Source organism: Salvelinus alpinus, chromosome 7 (genome assembly GCF_045679555.1).
Source record: "Salvelinus alpinus chromosome 7, SLU_Salpinus.1, whole genome shotgun sequence".
Classification (NCBI taxonomy): Eukaryota; Metazoa; Chordata; class Actinopteri; order Salmoniformes; family Salmonidae; genus Salvelinus; species Salvelinus alpinus.
In genome coordinates this window covers 66,620,278-66,644,129 of record NC_092092.1, presented here as the reverse complement: position 1 = coordinate 66,644,129, position 23,852 = coordinate 66,620,278, and the positions used below count along the sequence as shown (strand labels likewise).

Here is a 23,852-nt window from a genome sequence, read left to right as displayed (position 1 = left end):
GAGGGAGGGAAGAGAGGTAAGAGATGTTTGTTGGGAGGGAAGAGAGTGTAGAGAGGTTAGGAGGGACGAAAGAGATGTTAGGAGGGAGGGGAGAGAGGTATGAGGGAGGGAAGAGGGGTAAGAAATGTTAGTAGGGAGGGAAGATAGGGAAGAGAGGTTAGGAGGGAGGCAAGAAAGGCTAGGATTGAGGCAAGAGGGGTTAAGGAAGAGAGAATTGGAGGGAGTGAAAATAGGTTAGTAGTGGAGAAGAGAGGATAGGAGTGAGGGATGAGAGTTTTGGAGGGCGGGAAGAGAGGTTAGGTGGGAGGGAGGGAAGAGAGGTTAGGAGGGAGGCAATAGAGGGAAGAAATGTTAGAAGGGAGGGAAGATATGGAGGAGATGTTTGGAGGGGAGCAAGCAAGGTTTGGAGGGAGGGAAGAAAGGTTAGGAGGGAGGGAAGAAAGGTTAGGAGGGAGGGAAGAAAGGTTAGGAGGGAGGGAAGAAAGGTTAGGAGGGAGGGAAGAAAGGTTAGGAGGGATGAATTAGAGGTTAGGAGGGAGGGGAGAGAGGTAGTTGGGAGGGAAGAGAGTTTAGTTTGGAGGGTGGTGAGGTTAGGAGGGAGGGAAGAGATAGAGGAGAGGTTAGGAGGGAGGGAATAGAGGTTAGGAGGGAGGCAAGAGTGGTTCGGAGAGGGGAAGAGAGGTTAGGAGGGAGGAAAGAGTTGTTAGGAGGGAGGAAAGAGAGTTTAAGATGGGGGAAAGAGTTGTTTGAAGGTAGGAAAGAGAGGTTAGGTGAGAGGGTAAATAGAAAGAGAGATTATGGGGGAGGGATGAGATGGAAGAGAGTTTAGGAGTGAGGCAAGAAAGGCTAGGAGGGAGGAAAGAGAGGTTAGGAGGGGAGAAGTGAGATAAGGAGGGAGGGAAGAGAGGTTAGGAGGGAGGGTGGTTAGGGAAGACAGGTTAGGAGGGAGGCAAGTGAGGTTAGGAGGGAGGCAAGTGAGGTTAGGAGGGAGGGAAGAGAGTTTAGGAGGGAGGAAAGAGAGGTTATGAGGGAGGGAAAAGAGGGAAGAGACGTTAGGGTGGAGGGAAGAGATGTAAGAGAGGTTAGAAGTGAGGCAAGAAAGGCTAGGAGGGAGGCTAGAGAGATTAGGGGGGGAGAAGAGAGGTTAGGATGGAGGAAAAAGAGGTTAGGAGGGAGGGAAGAGAGTTTAGGAGGGAGGAAAGAGACGTTATGAGGGAGGGAATAGGGGTTAGAAGGGAGGAAAGAGAGGTTAGGAGGGAGGGAAGAGAGGGAAGAGACGTTAGGGTGGAGGGAAGAGATGTAAGAGAGGTTAGAAGTGAGGCAAGAAAGGCTAGGAGGGAGGCAAGAGAGATTAGGAGGGGAGAAGAGAGGTTAGGATGGAGGAAAAAGAGGTTAGGAGGGAGTAAAGAGAGGTTAGGAGGAAGGAAATAGAGGTTAGGAGGGAGGGAAGAGGGGGTAGGAGGGAGGCAAGAGAGGTTAGGAGGGAGGGAAGAGAGGTTCGGAGGGAGGGAAGAGAGGTTCGGAGGGAGGGAAGAGAGGAATGGAAAACAGGGCCTTCATTTTGCTATTACACCTGTCTGTCAGTCTTTGTCTTGTACACACACACACCTAAACACTCACTCTCTCCTCTTCGCCTTCTTCCACAGAGTTCTTTCAGGAGCTGGACTCAATGATGGAACCTTTGAGCCAACACAGCAGCATGATAGAACTTGTGCGCTACATACGTCAAGGACTGCACTGGCTACGGATAGAGGCCCACTTGTTATAGTGCTGCGGGAACTGGAACTAAACTGTCTGCCACTCTGTCTGTCTGTCTCACACCTCCATCACTACCTCTACCAGCCAGCAACGCCCACCATCCCCCAGTCTCCAGCCATCTGATAACACCCCAATGGACCCCCACCACACTGCCAGCCAGCAACCCCGCTACATGTCACCTCTCTGAGGTCAGAGGTCATCATTTGCTCTACTACACAGTCTGTCGCTCTGCTCCCTCTGTACAAGGTTGACATTTCCAATGGATGTGGGGGGAAAAAAGTGAAGTCCCACTATCCAAGCCCCAAAGCGAATGAGAGGGAAGTCCCACCTAAGACCTGTGGAGTGTCTCCAAAGCGTGCCACTAGAGGAGAAGGATCTGTGCTGTTTTGGTGTTTTTCTGCCCGACAGAGCCCTGTGATTTCCCTGTTGTTTGTTTTGATCAGACCACCCCTGAGGGCCTCTTAGAACACTGGGAGCGTTGTTCAGTTCACACCTCCATTCCAACAGGAATATGGATCAGGAATTTATAAGTGCTTTCAACTCTTCACATGTTTAGTTTTTGTCGATGCCTTGATGAACTGACTGACAGAAGCCAGTTGAATAAGTGTCTCTCTCTACTACTATCTGACCGTTGATTTATGGTCCTCAAGACCTCCGTCTCATGTCAGATAATACTTACAGCAACAGTTAGCCTACCCTTTAGTACCATTGGAACAACAAATCATTCAAAATGATTCGATTACTTGTTGCTTATTGGAAATGAACAATGAATAATCAAATTCAATCTGCCACCACAAGCAATTTCTCTGGTTTTGAGGGATTTGCATAATAACATTGTGTCTACTACAGCAGATGAGGATTGTGTCTTTCAGCCCCAGAGGTTGGTGGTGTCTTTGTGTTTGTTTGGTTAACTACAGTAATAAGAGGCCGGATATATTCCAAACCAGCACACATTTTCCATGGGTCTAAGGCAACGGGGAAGGCATGAAGTGTTACACCACCTGAGACTGTGTTCAAAGGTCTAATGCAGCCATTTTTATCGCAATATCAAATCATTTCTGGATAACAATTAAGTACTTTACTGTTATTGTTTTCAATTAAAATGGCCAAAAATAAATAAAAAGCAAAATTTAGCTAAGACTGTCTGGGAGTGGTCTGACTGGGAGGGGAAAACTGAAAATGAGCTGTTATTGGCAGAGAGGTTTGGAACTCTCTTTCTTATTGGTCTATTAACTAATTTACCACCTGGTGATCTGACCATGGAAGGCCAAAACTCCCTCCCATCAAAACAGGCTGAAAGGGCATTATTATCATTTTTACAATTTCAAAGTATTTTTCCAACCTCATAGTGTGGAAATATATATGAAACACCAGAAAATCACATTTTGACTGCACTGGGCCTTTAAATAAATATGAATTTAAATGATTCACTGTTATAACACCACCACAAACAGTGAACACCAGAATGAGTACATTAGCTCGTCGGAAGATATGTACGTACGTGATCTTTTCACTGTCTACGATGACTGCTATATATCACAATGTTGGTTCAGCTGTCCACAGAGAGGTGTAGACTGTTGGAGAATAATCCATAGGAACACTTCTTATGTGTTCTGTGCATAGTTGTACATTTGATTGTCCATATATTTAAACATGGCTTGATGGAGATACTGTATGCCGTCTGTATGAGATACAAGCAGTTGTCCTAAGGAGGAAATATGATGGTTGTTTTGTTTTTTGTCTTTATGTGGATGTGATGTGAGAGAATGAACTGTAGGGAAGTGTGTGTGTTGCACTGTGCAGAGATGATTTTGGGGATGGATTCTCTATCGCTGGGTGTCCATGCCTCTCTCTCTCTCTCTCTCTCTCTCTCTCTCTCTCTCTCTCTCTCTCTCTCTCTCTCTCTCTCTCTCTCTCTCTAGCACAGTCCATACAGTTTATTGGAGTAGACCATATCTCTAATGTTAAATGTGTATGAGAGACAATGCGGATGTGTGTGAAGTATGATTTTCACTATGATAAAACAAAGTGCCTCCGTATCCAGTGGAAATTATTAAGAGTCTATATTTAAGAACAAGAATGAATCTAAAGGGTTTTTCCATACCATGTTGGTATATTAGATTTTTTCATAAAACCACAATTTATTCATGTACTTTTTACTGGCAATTATGATACCAGGTTTGGCTTTAAAATTGCAAATGTGTGACTTACATGTATCAAATTTCTAACTCCGGTACTGTTTTGAGGATAGTGAATGTGATTTTCAGAACCGCTTAAACATGAAAATGCTTAACGTGACTTACTGTAATTAACTATAATCAATAGGTTAACACTTCAAGCCATTTACAGCAATGGCTGGATGATAGCACTAATTGTGTTCATTATCTTGTTACTAAGAACTGAGAAATGCTCTTAATTCACATTCAGTGTTTCTGACATTTAGAAGTAAGAATAGTGATCCTTATAAGAAGTTTAGAATTTTTATCTATTGATTTTAGGTCATTAAGCCAATTAAGCGTTTTGGAATTTCTGAAGAAAAGACTGAACAAATTACAGACAAAACAATACGTTAAACTGGATTTTAAAAATCACTTAATGTTGATCCATTAACTGTCTTATTTATGGTTCATGTCATTCAGTGTTTGTTTTATGGATCAGTGCAGTAGCCTACATGCTAATCGTAACTGTGCTCAGTCAATTCCAAATCTATTTTAAAGATGTAGGATACCACACCATGTGGTAATAGCAATATTTACACCAGTCCTACTGTAACGAAATGGATAGAAAAATCTGAAAGACAACCTAACAACTTAACAACTTCTTTGTACTGTATCTGAAGGTCATTTTTCATTTAGCCTTTTGTGACAACTTGTGATCTCATAACTACCAGTCAGAGTTGAGGAAAATGAAGTGTGTGCATTATTTTTTTACGCAAATGATCACATTTTCTCCTCCAGTCCAAAGTAGCCAACTGTCTTTGCCTTTATGAGGAAAGCAGTTTGTACATTTCCAGTGGTTTTTCCCAGCTGTTCCTGTTGGCGCTAGAGACAGGCCATTCTGTCAGGGAAATCTGGGGCCTTTTGGCAGCTAGTCAACAGCACAAAGTAGCACTGGTATCCTGTTCTCTCTCTCTCTCTCTCTCTCTCTCTCTCTCTCTCTCTCTCTCTCTCTCTCTCTCTCTCTCTCTCTCTCTCTCTCTCTCTCTCTCTCTCTCTCTCTCTCTCTCTCTCTTTCTCTCTTTCTCTCTTTCTCTCTCTCTCTCTCTCTCTAATCCATCGTCTGATATAAACAACCAGCTCCAAACTAAGTCCCTGTCTGGCACTGACGAGGAGCAGCTAATGTCTTCTATTCATTCCACAATGAGGAAAGGCTGAATTAAATTGGCTTATATCCACCGGAGAGAACATGATCCATTTTTGTTTCAAATATACGGTTTTATGTCTAAAACATGGAAATTGTGAAACGTTGAATGAGGTGCCATCTGGACTGGCAGTGTTACCAAGCCAATGTATGGTGTGACCTAGTCCTCAGCTTGGTAAAACCAGGTGGTGATGATGACATATCAGGAAGGAATTACTCATTAAATGAGTCCCTAATTGGCTTGATAATATATTGCTGCTACAAATGTTGATATTTCATAGATAGATTTTATGAATACAGGAATTTTCATTTTAAAATGAATACTTCTAGAGAAATGTTATTGAAAATAGCCCACAAATCTTTTAAGCATTGCAGAGTAAACACAAAGATGTATCCTAGCTATAGTAGATGTATTATGGAGTTCTGCTCACCTTGCTGTGTTCTCAGTTCAAAGCCTGAACAGTATTTGTCACTATCAGGCACTACTTAAGAGCAGGATCAATAAGACTTACAGTGTTCATGTTCAGAGAATGTTTTCCTCCGTTCGCTTTATTTAATTCCAATGCAGACAAATCAAGCTTATCTAAGGTAGAGACTATGGTGAGGGGGGGTTGGCAAGGCGGGCGTCAAAACCAACCATTTATGCTATCAAACTCCTTATCAATTTACACCTAGAAGAAATCTGACATTCTATCAACACAATAGCATTGTGCTACAAATTGTTGTATATTTATCATGTTCTTATTAATCATAATGTATTATTTTTGAAAAGCTGCTTTTTTTCTGGAGTGAGTGAGGACAACACAAAGCCTAGTAGCTCGACTGAAGTCTGCCACTTTGCTCCGGTCATCTCTTGTTCCATTGTACCACTACATCAGGAAAGATGATCTCCAATGAACACTGTCCCAGCTGGAAGCATTGCTCTGCAAATGAAGCACTGCAAATAACACTTAGTTAACACGAAGCACCACAACATGTTGGTCAATTAACAACTGTGTGACTGAATGCTCATTCATATTCAGTGGATATTGTGTCATGTTTAATATGACTGATACTGGGCCCTCTTGACACATAAACATATCAAATACCTATCAACCGTTCATCATAATCTACGTCAATACGTCATAGATTGGACATCTGAAATGTTATTCCCATTAGCTGAATAATTGAGTATAATTAGTTTGTAATCTAAACGGCTTGTGTCATTAAGAGTAGTGCAGGTTGACCTTCGGGTCACCACACGTTGTTGTTATGCAAATTGAAGTCAACAGGTGGTAGCTCTCATTCAATTACATGTTCAACCCTTCCTTCAGCTTGTTGGTGTCTTAAAGCAGTGTAGCAGACGTGTTAGGGGACATGAAGAACAGTTATCCATAGATCCTCTTGTTGTTTATATCTGTACAGAATGACAAGGTGCTTTCTGGTTTATGTCCTACGGTGTAAAGGATTGGACCACATGTACCGTACAATATATATTGTTGTTGACTGCCCACAGCTGACAAAAATACATTGGAAATCCATTGCCTTGACATGAGTTTATTGCAGACCTGTGACATCTCACCACCCCTTAACCTTTGATCTTTTGGGTAGTCTGTCCTGTGTGACCTTGGCGTTTCAGTCATTCCAATGTCACCTGGAGTGGCATTTCTCTGTATCATCCACCACTCCCTTTTGTAAAAGAGAGACAATGAGATTATATAAACTAATGTACAGCTTCAGTCAACAACAGTTGAAAAGGTTTGTTACAGAAAAAAGGCATTTACTTATCATGGCTGTGCTTCCTACTTCATGAAATAGAACTACAATTTACAGACATTTATTTACCAAATGGGATAAACATTTGAAGGAAAATCATGTGCTTTTGATACAATTATATTTCTGAAAGTATTATTAAAAGTCTAACGTTATTATGTGGCAATCGGCTAAATTTATTGTGAAAAGTAGAGCGATTTCCCAAAGATCAGATCCCTATGTTCAAACCTTAGAGATAAAATTGCTCAATAACTTTAACCAATTTTTTTTTCAGATATGGAACAATCACTGTCAGTTCTGGCAACATTTCAGTAAGATCCATTTTAACTGTGAAATGCAGCATTGCTACATTAATATAAATCTTACACAGTGTGACAATAGAAATTAATTTGCAAAACAGTTAGCAATGCTGATAGCCATACATTAGCGTAATGACATACTGTTCCTCGAGGCTCAAACTTTATAAATGCTTAAACGCTAGCTATTCCCTAAACGATGTAGCCTACGATGTTGGTCAGACGTCAGGGAAGAACAAGGTTACCATTCCAAGTAAATAGCCTTTTCTCTCACTGATGTTATGCCGATAGTTTAAAGATGGACAATGTTGGAAAATGCAAGACAGAAGATGTTTTATTTCAGGCATGCTGTAGTTTTTAGTTTGTTAATTTTTGTACAGAGCAGGGTTACTGTTATGCTATGGATTTATGAACGTATAGTTGTATGGATTCATTAAAAATGCGTTATGTATCAAAGAAACTTCCTGCCTGGTTACCTTTGTATTTAACATGTGTTGCACAAGTTCTGCCATTTTGTATTATTATTTCAGCCTATTGTATGGTTATTTTATAATAAAATTGTTATATGTAATGATCAAAAACTGAAATGATAGTTATGTTGTTTTTAAATGTTTAATGTTTCTGTAAAAAAATGGAATAAAAATGGTATGAACCGGATAAATTGTTCCTCTGTTGTCTGATTTCCAATTACTGTTCTGTTTATGCCATTGTCATGTGTCTGATTATTTGAATTGGGGAATGCACATTGCATCAGAGTTGCCTTGAGTGAAATCACAACGTTTCTATGGCACATCCTTTTAATGATTGCATCCCTTACTTTAAAGACTTGTGAGAATGGCATTAGTGTCCTTAGAATTGTAAGAAACCGCTATGGTTTTAGAATTCAACATCTGTTCCCCAAACCAATGAGTCAGTACAGTAAATTATGTATTTTCAACAATACTGTATATCATCTGTTTTATAATCAAGGGTGTCATTTCTGAGGGAAACACACAGCCACCTGATATGTGAGATGGTGCAGCAACTGTCCAGTTTAGAGAAACAGGACTATGATTAGAGAAGAGGTGAAGTCAGCACACATTCACAGGGGGACATGACATTGTATCTGTGTCTGGCTGTATGATAAATCCCCTGTAATCAGCAGCATTACACTGGTTCTCATCTGAATTAGCCTATAGTGCTTACTGATCCTCATAAAAGTGCACTCTTTATGGAACTAATGGCTTCTCATTTACTCATCACAGGGACAATGTGCATGCTCCTGCACGCCTTATTAATTTATGAGGATCCTGATGCATTGGAAGCCACTGGAAGGCAGGAGGCTTTTTAAAAAGTGTTTTATAATACCAAATTGAAGTATTTTGTGTGGGGACAGGAATCCAACCTGCTAAATCATTTCCCAAATGAGGTGTCAAAAGGCTTTTATTATCTGACTCTAAGCATTTCATTTGGCTGTGGCACTGGGCCTGCCTGCTGACAGTTAAGATGTATTGATTTAATTGCCTTGGGCAAACATACAATAAAATCATCTCAAAGACACATTTTCATGGCACTGCGGATCATCAAAGTAATTGTTCGACTGCTACAGCTATATATCTGCAGGTTACCATCTGACATCCATAAGTCAAAGCATCTCATTAATGTGGATGACTCAAATCATTTGTGAAGTGGAATCAGTGATTTTTTTATCTGCAGGAAACTCTGGGTACATGTTAAATGACAGGAGGTACTGGGTACATGTTAAATGGCAGGAGGTACTGGGTACATGTTAAATGACAGGAGGTACTGGGTACATGTTAAATGACAGGAGGTACTGGGTACATGTTAAATGACAGGAGGTACTGGGTACATGTTAAATGACAGGAGGTACTGGGTACATGTTAAATGACAGGAGGTACTGGGTACATGTTAAATGACAGAAAGAACTGGGTACATGTTAAATGGCAGGAGGTACTGGGTACATGTTAAATGACAGGAGGACTGGGTACATGTTAAATGGCAGAAGGAACTGGGTACATGTTAAATGGCAGAAGGAACTGGGTACATGTTAAATACATGCTATATATACTATAACATTGACGGGCCTTGCTACAGGCCACATGCTATATATACTATAACATTAATGGGCCTTGCTACAGGCCACATGCTATATATACTATAACATTAATGGGCCTTGCTACAGGCCACATGCTATATATACTATAACATTAATGGGCCGTGCTACAGGCCACATGCTATATATACTATAACATTAATGGGCCGTGCTACAGGCCACATGCTATATATACTATAACATTAATGGGCCGTGCTACAGGCCACATGCTATATATACTATAACATTAATGGGCCGTGCTACAGGCCACATGCTATATATACTATAACATTAATGGGCCGTGCTACAGGCCACATGCTATATATACTATAACATTAATGGGCCGTGCTACAGGCCACATGCTATATATACTATAACATTAATGGGCCGTGCTACAGGCCACATGCTATATATACTATAACATTGACGGGCCGTGCTACAGGCCACATGCTATATATACTATAACATTAATGGGCCGTGCTACAGGCCACATGCTATATATACTATAACATTAATGGGCCGTGCTACAGGCCACATGCTATATATACTATAACATTAATGGGCCGTGCTACAGGCCACATGCTATATATCGGTCACTCCTCGTGCATTTAAAGGTTTGGACTGGTGCACAAACGGCTGAATTCATGAAGGGGAGTGTACAAGTGCACACTTGGGGATAAAGGTGGAGAATCTGACTGAAGCCGCAGACTTTCTTTAGGTATTGGATCCTCGAATGGACTTCTATGCCATGTAACTATGGCATAGAAGTCCGCTTTCGCTCCTCAGGTAGTACTACATTTCATTTCATTTCATTACAGTACAACGGTTTGATTTGTTTGATCTTAGCTAGCTACATAGCCGTCTTTGTATCAAAGATAATTGTGTAGTTTAGAGTAATTATTGAGGTTCGCTAGCCAGCTATTTTTTCGTCGTCCTAACGTAACGTAGTCAACACTGCTAGCTAGCCAGCTAGCCAGCTAGCCACCGAATAGCAGCACTGTATAAACTATAAACTATTACATTACAACGGAACGACTTGATTAGTGTAGTGTTAGCTAGCTACATAGTTGTCTTTGCTGTCTTTGTATCTAAGATAATTGTGTAGTTTAGAGTAATTATCGGTTAGCTAGCCAGCTATTTTCGTCCGCCGCGCTGCCGTTCTCCTACCTAATCAACACTGCTAGCTAACACTGCTAGCTAGCCAACTCCTACCGAATAGTAGCACTGTAGAAACTATTACATTACAACGGAACGACTTGATTAGCGTAGTGTTAGCTAGCTACATAGTTGTCTTTGCTGTCTTTGTATCCAAGATAATTGTGTAGTCTAGAGTAATTGTCGAGGTTACCTAGCCAGTTAGAGGTTACCTAGCCAGCTACACTTTCAAACAAAGTCAACAACGCAGCCACTGCTAGCTAGCCTATTTCACCAGCCAGCAGTACTATATCATTTTAGTCAATAAGATTATTTTTTTTGCAACGTAAGCTTAACTTTCTGAACATTCGAGACGTGTAGTCCACTTGTCATTCCAATCTCCTTTGCATTAGCGTAGCCTCTTCTGTAGCCTGTCAACTATGTGTCTGTCTATCCCTCTTCTCTCCTCTCTGCACAGACCATACAAACGCTTCACACCGCGTGGCCGCTGCTACTCTAATTTGGTGGTCCCAGCGCGCACGACCCACGTGGAGTTCCAGGTCTCCGGCAGCCTCTGGAACTGCCGATCTGCGGCCAACAAGGCAGAGTTCATCTCAGCCTATGCTTCCCTCCAGTCCCTCGACTTCTTGGCACTGACGGAAACATGGATTACCACTGATAACACTGCTACTCCTACTGCTCTCTCCTCGTCTGCCCACGTGTTCTCGCACACCCCGAGAGCTTCTGGTCAGCGGGGTGGTGGCACTGGGATCCTCATCTCTCCCAAGTGGACATTCTCTCTTTCTCCCCTGACCCATCTGTCTATCGCCTCCTTTGAATTCCATGCTGTCACAGTTACCAGCCCTTTCAAGCTTAACATCCTTATCATTTATCGCCCTCCAGGTTCCCTTGGAGAGTTCATCAATGAGCTTGACGCCCTGATAAGTTCCTTTCCTGAGGATGGCTCACCTCTCACAGTTCTGGGTGACTTTAACCTCCCCACGTCTACCTTTGACTCATTCCTCTCTGCCTCCTTCTTTCCACTCCTCTCCTCTTTTGACCTCACCCTCTCACCTTCCCCTCCTACTCACAAGGCAGGCAATACGCTTGACCTCATCTTTACTAGATGCTGTTCTTCCACTAATCTCATTGCAACTCCCCTCCAAGTCTCCGACCACTACCTTGTATCCTTTTCCCTCTCGCTCTCATCCAACACTTCCCACACTGCCTCTACTCGGATGGTATCGCGCCGTCCCAACCTTCGCTCTCTCTCCCCCGCTACTCTCTCCTCTTCCATCCTATCATCTCTTCCCTCTGCTCAAACCTTCTCCAACCTATCTCCTGATTCTGCCTCCTCAACCCTCCTCTCCTCCCTTTCTGCATCCTTTGACTCTCTATGTCCCCTATCCTCCAGGCCGGCTCGGTCCTCCCCTCCTGCTCCGTGGCTCGACGTCTCATTGCGAGCTCACAGAACAGGGCTCCGGGCAGCCGAGCGGAAATGGAGGAAAACTCGCCTCCCTGCGGACCTGGCATCCTTTCACTCCCTCCTCTCTACATTCTCCTCTTCTGTCTCTGCTGCTAAAGCCACTTTCTACCACTCTAAATTCCAAGCATCTGCCTCTAACCCTAGGAAGCTCTTTGCCACCTTCTCCTCCCTCCTGAATCCTCCTCCCCCTCCTCCCCCCTCCTCCCTCTCTGCGGATGACTTCGTCAACCATTTTGAAAAGAAGGTCGACGACATCCGATCCTCGTTTGCTAAGTCAAACGACACCGCTGGTTCTGCTCACACTGCCCTACCCTGTGCTTTGACCTCTTTCTCCACTCTCTCTCCAGATGAAATCTCGCGTCTTGTGACGGCCGGCCGCCCAACAACCTGCCCGCTTGACCCTATCCCCTCCTCTCTTCTCCAGAACATTTCCGGAGACCTTCTCCCTTACCTCACCTCGCTCATCAACTCATCCTTGACCGCTGGCTACGTCCCTTCCGTCTTCAAGAGAGCGAGAGTTGCACCCCTTCTGAAAAAACCTACACTCGATCCCTCCGATGTCAACAACTACAGACCAGTATCCCTTCTTTCTTTTCTCTCCAAAACTCTTGAACGTGCCGTCCTTGGCCAGCTCTCCTGCTATCTCTCTCAGAATTACCTTCTTGATCCAAACCAGTCAGGTTTCAAGACTAGTCATTCAACTGAGACTGCTCTTCTCTGTGTCACGGAGGCGTTCCGCACTGCTAAAGCTAACTCTCTCTCCTCTGCTCTCATCCTTCTAGACCTATCGGCTGCCTTTGATACTGTGAACCATCAGATCCTCCTCTCCACCCTCTCCGAGCTGGGCATCTCCGGCGCGGCCCACGCTTGGATTGCGTCCTACCTGACAGGTCGCTCCTACCAGGTGGCGTGGCGAGAATCTGTCTCCGCACCACGTGCTCTCACCACTGGTGTCCCCCAGGGCTCTGTTCTAGACCCTCTCCTATTCTCGCTATACACCAAGTCACTTGGCTCTGTCATATCCTCACATGGTCTCTCCTATCATTGCTATGCAGACGACACACAATTAATCTTCTCCTTTCCCCCCTCTGATAACCAGGTGGCGAATCGCATCTCTGCATGTCTGGCAGACATATCAGTGTGGATGACGGATCACCACCTCAAGCTGAACCTCGGCAAGACGGAGCTGCTCTTCCTCCCGGGGAAGGACTGCCCGTTCCATGATCTCGCCATCACGGTTGACAACTCCATTGTGTCCTCCTCCCAGAGTGCTAAGAACCTTGGCGTGATCCTGGACAACACCCTGTCGTTCTCAACCAACATCAAGGCGGTGACCCGTTCCTGTAGGTTCATGCTCTACAACATTCGCAGAGTACGACCCTGCCTCACACAGGAAGCGGCGCAGGTCCTAATCCAGGCACTTGTCATCTCCCGTCTGGATTACTGCAACTCGCTGTTGGCTGGGCTCCCTGCTTGTGCCATTAAACCCCTACAACTCATCCAGAACGCCGCAGCCCGTCTGGTGTTCAACCTTCCCAAGTTCTCTCACGTCACCCCGCTCCTCAACTCTCTCCACTGGCTTCCAGTTGAAGCTCGCATCCGCTACAAGACCATGGTGCTTGCCTACGGAGCTGTGAGGGGAACGGCACCTCCGTACCTTCAGGCTCTGATCAGGCCCTACACCCAAACAAGGGCACTGCGTTCATCCACGTCTGGCCTGCTCGCCTCCCTACCTCTGAGGAAGTACAGTTCCCGCTCAGCCCAGTCAAAACTGTTCGCTGCTCTGGCACCCCAATGGTGGAACAAACTCCCTCACGACGCCAGGTCAGCGGAGTCAATCACCACCTTCCGGAGACACCTGAAACCCCACCTCTTTAAGGAATACCTAGGATAGGATAAAGTAATCCTTCTAACCCCCCCCCCCCTTAAAAGAGTTAGATGCACTATTGTAAAGTGGTTGTTCCACTGGATATCATAAGGTGAATGCAACAATTTGTAAGTCGCTCTGGAAAAGAGCGTCTGCTAAATGACTTAAATGTAAATGTAAATATATACTATAACATTAATGGGCCTTGCTACAGGCCACATGCTGTATATACTATAACATTAATGGGCCGTGCTACAGGCCACATGCTATATATACTATAACATTGATGGGCCGTGCTACAGGCCACATGCTATATATACTATAACATTAATGGTACTTGCTACAGGCCACATGCTATATATACTATAACATTAATGGGCCGTGCTACAGGCCACATGCTATATATACTATAACATTGATGGGCCTTGCTACAGGCCACATGCTATATATACTATAACATTGATGGGCCGTGCTACAGGCCACATGCTATATATACTATAACATTGATGGACCGTGCTACAAGCCACATGCTATATATACTATAACATTAATGGTACTTGCTACAGGCCACATGCTATATATACTATAACATTAATGGGCCGTGCTACAGGCCACATGCTATATATACTATAACATTAATGGGCCTTGCTACAGGCCACATGCTATATATACTATAACATTAATGGGCCGTGCTACAGGCCACATGCTATATATACTATAACATTAATGGGCCGTGCAACAGGCCACATGCTATATATACTATAACATTAAAGGGCCGTGCTACAGGACACATGCTATATATACTATAACATTAATGGGCCGTGCTACAGGCCACATGCTATATATACTATAACATTAATGGGCCGTGCTACAGGCCACATGCTATATATACTATAACATTAATGGGCCGTGCTACAGGCCACATGCTATATATACTATAACATTGATGGGCCGTGCAACAGGCCACATGCTATATATACTATAACATTAATGGTACTTGCTACAGGCCACATGCTATATATACTATAACATTAATGGGCCGTGCTACAGGCCACATGCTATATATACTATAACATTAATGGGCCGTGCTACAGGCCACATGCTATATATACTATAACATTAATGGGCCGTGCTACAGGCCACATGCTATATATACTATAACATTGATGGGCCGTGCTACAGGCCACATGCTATATATACTATAACATTAATAGGCCTTGCTACAGGCCACATGCTATATATACTATAACATTAATGGGCCTTGCTACAGGCCACATGCTATATATACTATAACATTAATGGGCCGTGCTACAGTCCACATGCTATATATACTATAACATTAATGGGCCGTGCTACAGGCCACATGCTATATATATTATAACATTAATGGGCCGTGCTACAGGCCACATGCTATATATATTATAACATTAATGGGCCGTGCTACAGGCCACATGCTATATATACTATAACATTAATGGGCCGTGCTACAGGCCACATGCTATATATACTATAACATTAATGGGCCGTGCTACAGGCCACATGCTATATATATTATAACATTAATGGGCCGTGCTACAGGCCACATGCTATATATACTATAACATTAATGGGCCGTGCTACAGGCCACATGCTATATATACTATAACATTAATGGGCCGTGCTACAGGCCACATGCTATATATACTATAACATTAATGGGCCTTGCTACAGGTCACATGCTATATATACTATAACATTAATGGGCCGTGCTACAGGCCACATGCTATATATACTATAACATTAATGGGCCGTGCTACAGGTCACATGCTATAAATACTATAACATTAATGGGCCTTGCTACAGGCCACATGCTATATATACTATAACATTAATGGGCCTTGCTACAGGTCACATGCTATATATACTATAACATTAATGGGCCGTGCTACAGGCCACATGCTCTATATACTATAACATTAATGGGCCGTGCTACAGGCCACATGCTATATATACTATAACATTAATGGGCCGTGCTACAGGCCACATGCTATATATACTATAACATTAATGGGCCGTGCTACAGGCCACATGCTTTATATACTATAACATTAATGGGCCGTGCTACAGGCCACATGCTATATATACTATAACATTAATGGGCCGTGCTACAGTCCACATGCTATATATACTATAACATTAATGGGCCTTGCTACAGTCCACATGCTATATATACTATAACATTAATGGGCCTTGCTACAGTCCACATGCTATATATACTATAACATTAATGGGCCTTGCTACAGTCCACATGCTATATATACTATAACATTAATGGGCCGTGCTACAGGCCACATGCTATATATACTATAACATTAATGGGCCTTGCTACAGTCCACATGCTATATATACTATAACATTAATGGGCCGTGCTACAGGCCACATGCTATATATACTATAACATTAATGGGCCTTGCTACAAGCCACATGCTATATATACTATAACATTGACGGGCCTTGCTACAAGCCACATGCTATATATACTATAACATTAATGGTACTTGCTACAGGCCACATGCTATATATACTATAACGTTGATGGGCCTTGCTACAGGCCACATGCTATATATACTATAACATTAATGGGCCGTGCTACAGGCCACATGCTATATATACTATAACATTAATGGGCCGTGCTACAGGCCACATGCTATATATACTATAACATTAATGGGCCGTGCTACAGGCCACATGCTATATATACTATAACATTAATGGGCCTTGCTACAGTCCACATGCTATATATACTATAACATTAATGGGCCTTGCTACAAGCCACATGCTATATATACTATAACATTAATGGGCCTTGCTACAAGCCACATGCTATATATACGTTACATTCAGAAAGTATTCAGACACCTTCACTTTTCCACATTTTCTTACCTTACAGCCTTATTCTAAAATGTATTACATTAATTTCATCAATCTACACACAATATCCCATAATGGGCCTTGCTACAGGTCACATGCTATATATACAATAACATTGGCATAAATACAACAAAAAGTACAAAAACAACCAAATAAATGTCCATCCCAGACTTCTCCCACATTGAAAATGGCACACTCAAAACTGATAGGTATATTGCTCTCCCCTTTCAAAATGACCTTTAGTTTAACCCATTTTCAAACAGAATAATCAAAATGCCTCCATGGATCCTAAACACACATTGTGTGTTGATTTAAAAAGCACAACAGATAATGTAAAGGAAAATCCACTTACACTCACTGACAATATATGTTCAAAGTGGTCGATTAAATAGATTGCTTTCCTCAATCTCTTCATTTGTTAAAATGCAGGGATGTTAGATTTACTATTCACGTTCATTTACAGCACAGCGGTACTGACTTGAGTGTGTTGAGCATTTAATTGAATGATTCTTGATTAAACTCTGTGCCTGGTGAGAACAGCACATCACATTGCACTGCTCTGTAATTGGCTTGCTCGTTAGAATCCACCTGCTTTGGATGCACAGACGGCTCCATTTCATTTATTACATCTTGATTTCACATGCAGTTCATTGCCAGGCAATCAGTCTGATTGTTAATGCGTTCTCTATCCACATCTCTTTGTCTAAAAGAGCTAGTTAATGTCTCCCAATAAGATTAAGTTATATCCACGTCAGTGGCGGTCAGTACTCATTTAAGATGAGGGAGCATGGCCTTGTTTCTATTACAGCATATTGGATGACTGTCATTCATATTCCATTCATCCAGTTCAATGTAACAGCGATAGGTTTAGGCTACTACATGATACTCAAATTTTCACGAGAACCATCATGAGGTTGCTACAACCTAGCACACAGGTCGAGAGACAAATTTGAGGTGACAGACAGTGACACATGGACGGACAGTGACATTCAACACCGCCTTTCACACTCTTGCCTCAATCTAGCTGATATAGGATGTAATCATTAGTCCAACAGTTGCAAACGAGAGTTTATATTGGACAAATTCAAGTATGTTTATCCCCATTTTGCTTCTGTTTAAGAAATGTTTTTCAACAGAATAGGCGGAATTAATACACCACGGATCACGAGTAAACACACAGCCACGTTGTATTCCTTCTCGCATCCATGCGCTCTCCTCTTCTCACCTCTTCCCTTCACTTGTGGACAACACATCGTCGGCACCATATTAGCTAAGTAACGTCATAGTCAGCATAGCAAATCATTCTAAAGTGTTAGTAAACCCTCTACAATCATGCAGTAACGTTACAGTGTACAGTCAGTAAGCAGTTACACCGGCGGGCCCCGGTGGCAAGCTGCCAGTTGAGGACTTGTGAGGCGTCTGTTTCTCAAACTAGACACTCTAATGTACTTGTCCTCTTGCTCAGTTGTGCACCGGGGCCTCCCACTCCTCTTTCTATTCTGGTTAGAGCCAGTTTGCGCTGTTCTGTGAAGGGAGTAGTACACAGAATTACAACATTAACAATGTCAACACTGTATTTCTGATCAATTTGATGTTGTTATTTTAATGGACAAAAAAAAACTAAAGAAAAACAAGGACATTTCTAAGTGACCGCAAACATTTGAACAGTAGTGTATATCCATGTAAGGCTCGCTATGCCAAACTCATGTGGGAGGAGACTATAAAATCAATGTAAATATGTCTCTTCCCTACTCCACCATTTACCATAAAGCTCTGTCATTCACCTGCTCAGTCATTTGAAATAATTAAATTGATTAAGAAATTATGATGAACTGAGCATTCATCTGACAGATTATTACTGTGCTATTATGATAATCTCCCACCTGAAAGGTTTCTGATAGAATATTTCCTTCACATTATTTGGGTTTTACATGCAGATGAGACATAATCCGTTTTTTCTTGCTCATCAGGACTTGGGGAATGACAGTTTACCAAAATGACTTTCAGATTCCTCTCTCCATACCCTGCCTACATTGCATTACTAGAATGTTTGGTGACAGAGACAAGTTCTGAAGACAGATACTTAATGAGGTTAGCACTCTGACACTCAGTACATGTGGCCTCTGTCCCAGCTGCATTTAACAGTCTGTCAAGCAGTGGCGTGGGCAGAAATCCATTGATGGCAGGGCCTGCAAAAATGTAGGTGTGCCCAAATTAAGGGACTCAAATCATCATGAAATGATCATAAAAGCATAGCCTACACTACATCCTACTGAAATTGACTGCACACACCAAACCATCTAACATGTGATTTCACATTACAGACTAAATAGTCTTGCATAGTCTTGCATGTAAATCCATGACTCACATAGACCTACACATAATAACCCATAGGCCTGTAATTAATAGCTAGACTAGAACATAATGCCCTGATAGAACAGTAATAATCACAATAGGCAGTAATAACCTATATAGACTAGAACATAAAGCCCTGATAGAACAGTAATAATCACAATAGGCAGTAATAGCCTATATAGACTAGAACATAAAGCCCTGATAGAACAGTAATAATCACAATAGGCAGTAATAACCTATATAGACTAGAACATAAAGCCCTGATAGAACAGTAATAATCACAATAGGCAGTAATAACCTATATAGACTAGAACATAATGCCCTGATAGAACAGTAATAATCACAATAGGCAGTAATAGCCTATATAGACTAGAACATAATGCCCTGATAGAACAGTAATAATCACAATAGGCAGTAATAACCTATATAGACTAGAACATAATGCCCTGATAGAACAGTAATAATCACAATAGGCAGTAATAACCTATATAAACTAGAACATAATGCCCTGATAGAACAGTAATAATCACAATAGGCAGTAATAACCTATATAGACTAGAACATAATGCCCTGATAGAACAGTAATAATCACAATAGGCAGTAATAACCTATATAGACTAGAACATAATGCCCTGATAGAACAGTAATAATCACAATAGGCAGTAATAGCCTATATAGACTAGAACATAATGCCCTGATAGAACAGTAATAATCACAATAGGCAGTAATAACCTATATAGACTAAAACATAATGCCCTGATAGAACAGTAATAATCACAATAGGCAGTAATAACCTATATAAACTAGAACATAATGCCCTGATAGAACAGTAATAATCACAATAGGCAGTAATAACCTATATAGACTAGAACATAATGCCCTGATAGAACAGTAATAATCACAATAGGCAGTAATAACCTATATAGACTAGAACATAAAGCCCTGATAGAACAGTAATAATCACAATAGGCAGTAATAGCCTATATAGACTAGAACATAAAACCCTGATAGAACAGTAATAATCACAATAGGCAGTAATAACCTATATAGACTAGAACATAAAGCCCTGATAGAACAGTAATAATCACAATAGGCAGTAATAACCTATATAGACTAGAACATAATGCCCTGATAGAACAGTAATAATCACAATAGGCAGTAATAGCCTATATAGACTAGAACATAATGCCCTGATAGAACAGTAATAATCACAATAGGCAGTAATAACCTATATAGACTAGAACATAATGCCCTGATAGAACAGTAATAATCACAATAGGCAGTAATAACCTATATAAACTAGAACATAATGCCCTGATAGAACAGTAATAATCACAATAGGCAGTAATAACCTATATAGACTAGAACATAATGCCCTGATAGAACAGTAATAATCACAATAGGCAGTAATAACCTATATAGACTAGAACATAATGCCCTGATAGAACAGTAATCATCACAATAGGCAGTAATAGCCTATATAGACTAGAACATAATGCCCTGATAGAACAGTAATAATCACAATAGGCAGTAATAACCTATATAGACTAGAACATAATGCCCTGATAGAACAGTAATAATCACAATAGGCAGTAATAACCTATATAAACTAGAACATAATGCCCTGATAGAACAGTAATAATCACAATAGGCAGTAATAACCTATATAGACTAGAACATAATGCCCTGATAGAACAGTAATAATCACAATAGGCAGTAATAACCTATATAGACTAGAACATAAAGCCCTGATAGAACAGTAATAATCACAATAGGCAGTAATAGCCTATATAGACTAGAACATAAAGCCCTGATAGAACAGTAATAATCACAATAGGCAGTAATAACCTATATAGACTAGAACATAAAGCCCTGATAGAACAGTAATAATCACAATAGGCAGTAATAACCTATATAGACTAGAACATAATGCCCTGATAGAACAGTAATAATCACAATAGGCAGTAATAGCCTATATAGACTAGAACATAATGCCCTGATAGAACAGTAATAATCACAATAGGCAGTAATAACCTATATAGACTAGAACATAATGCCCTGATAGAACAGTAATAATCACAATAGGCAGTAATAACCTATATAAACTAGAACATAATGCCCTGATAGAACAGTAATAATCACAATAGGCAGTAATAACCTATATAGACTAGAACATAATGCCCTGATAGAACAGTAATAATCACAATAGGCAGTAATAACCTATATAGACTAGAACATAATGCCCTGATAGAACAGTAATAATCACAATAGGCAGTAATAGCCTATATAGACTAGAACATAATGCCCTGATAGAACAGTAATAATCACAATAGGCAGTAATAACCTATATAGACTAGAACATAATGCCCTGATAGAACAGTAATAATCACAATAGGCAGTAATAACCTATATAAACTAGAACATAATGCCCTGATAGAACAGTAATAATCACAATAGGCAGTAATAACCTATATAGACTAGAACATAATGCCCTGATAGAACAGTAATAATCACAATAGGCAGTAATAGCCTATATAGACTAGAACATAATGCCCTGATAGAACAGTAATAATCACAATAGGCAGTAATAACCTATATAGACTAGAACATAATGCCCTGATAGAACAGTAATAATCACAATAGGCAGTAATAACCTATATAAACTAGAACATAATGCCCTGATAGAACAGTAATAATCACAATAGGCAGTAATAACCTATATAGACTAGAACATAATGCCCTGATAGAACAGTAATAATCACAATAGGCAGTAATAACCTATATAGACTAGAACATAATGCCCTGATAGAACAGTAATAATCACAATAGGCAGTAATAGCCTATATAGACTAGAACATAATGCCCTGATAGAACAGTAATAATCACAATAGGCAGTAATAACCTATATAGACTAGAACATAATGCCCTGATAGAACAGTAATAATCACAATAGGCAGTAATAACCTATATAAACTAGAACATAATGCCCTGATAGAACAGTAATAATCACAATAGGCAGTAATAACCTATATAGACTAGAACATAATGCCCTGATAGAACAGTAATAATCACAATAGGCAGTAATAACCTATATAGACTAGAACATAATGCCCTGATAGAACAGTAATAATCACAATAGGCAGTAATAGCCTATATAGACTAGAACATAAAGCCCTGATAGAACAGTAATAATCACAATAGGCAGTAATAACCTATATAGACTAGAACATAATGCCCTGATAAAACAGTAATAATCACAATAGGCAGTAATAACCTATATAGACTAGAACATAATGCCCTGATAGAACAGTAATAATCACAATAGGCAGTAATAGCCTATATAGACTAGAACATAATGCCCTGATAGAACAGTAATAATCACAATAGGCAGTAATAACCTATATAGACTAGAACATAATGCCCTGATAGAACAGTAATAATCACAATAGGCAGTAATAACCTATATAAACTAGAACATAATGCCCTGATAGAACAGTAATAATCACAATAGGCAGTAATAACCTATATAGACTAGAACATAATGCCCTGATAGAACAGTAATAATCACAATAGGCAGTAATAACCTATATAGACTAGAACATAATGCCCTGATAGAACAGTAATAATCACAATAGGCAGTAATAGCCTATATAGACTAGAACATAAAGCCCTGATAGAACAGTAATAATCACAATAGGCAGTAATAACCTATATAGACTAGAACATAATGCCCTGATAAAACAGTAATAATCACAATAGGCAGTAATAACCTATATAGACTAGAACATAATGCCCTGATAGAACAGTAATAATCACAATAGGCAGTAATAACCTATATAGACTAGAACATAATGCCCTGATAGAACAGTAATAACCACAATAGGCAGTAATAACCTATATTGACTAGAACATAATGCCCTGATAGAACAGTAATAACCTATATAGACTAGAACAGTGGTCACCAACCTTTTATTAGTCCAGATCACGTTATGGATCAAAATAGAAGCTGAGTGTAATTCTCTGCTGGGCTGGGAGATCAAGTGCGCTTTCATGGAGAAGTCGCTGATACCAAATAGCTTGGCAAATGCTCCAACATCTCTCATCTACTTGGCCATTTTAGTTATTTTGCTAGCCAAGTTGGCTAGTGAGTCTTAGCAATCTAGCTAACGGCGAGTAGCCTACACAGTGTAGCCTAGCCTACATAGCGATAGCTACTGTTTACCGTACATGGTATCAGTGCGAAGTGACACATGTGCCAGAACCCACCCATCATTTAGAAATTTATAAGCAGATTTTTTTTTTTTACTTGTTTTCATAGTTTTTTGTTGTTGTTGTAAATGATCAAGCATAAATCAAATTCATTGCTTAGGCCTAAATGAAATAGATCTTATGTCAGCACTAGATCTGATGTAAGATGTCTGAGAAAGGCATGTGCCAAATCAAATGTTCATTATTGTCAATATATATCCCTATTCCCGGTCCCACCCCCTCCCTACTGGCTTGTAGGGACTTACACCTCTGATGGTGTATGCATGTTTAGGCCAGTGCTTGACTTGTACTGAAATAGGTGCCGGTACTCATTTTGGGGGCCGGTACCATTTATATGTAGGTGAAGGAACTCCTCAATTATTTTCAGCTAATATTCTATAGGAGGTGCAGAAGAAAACAGAAGAAAATTGGAAGAAAATTTGAGGTGCCCGTGCTCAGTTCTGGTGAGCTCCTGCCAAACTCAAGTACTTTTTTTTTGTGGGTACTATTTAAGGAAGCTGCCAGTTGAGGACTTGTGAGGCGTCTGTTTCTCAAACATAGACACTCTAATGTACTTCTCCTCTTGCTCAGTTG

The 23,852-nt window shown here is 40.9% G+C and overlaps 1 protein-coding gene across 1 annotated transcript in view; it reads left to right on the top strand.

Moving 5' to 3' along the window:
• Window positions 1-7,832, top strand: part of LOC139581503 (AF4/FMR2 family member 2-like) — a 336,506-nt gene extending 328,674 nt beyond the window's left edge. The window contains exon 21 of the mRNA XM_071411328.1: window positions 1,647-7,832. Within this exon, the coding sequence (XP_071267429.1) occupies window positions 1,647-1,768 (122 nt within the window). The 3' untranslated portion in view covers window positions 1,769-7,832. The remainder of the gene's footprint in view (window positions 1-1,646) is intronic.
• The last annotated feature ends 16,020 nt before the right edge of the window (window positions 7,833-23,852 follow it).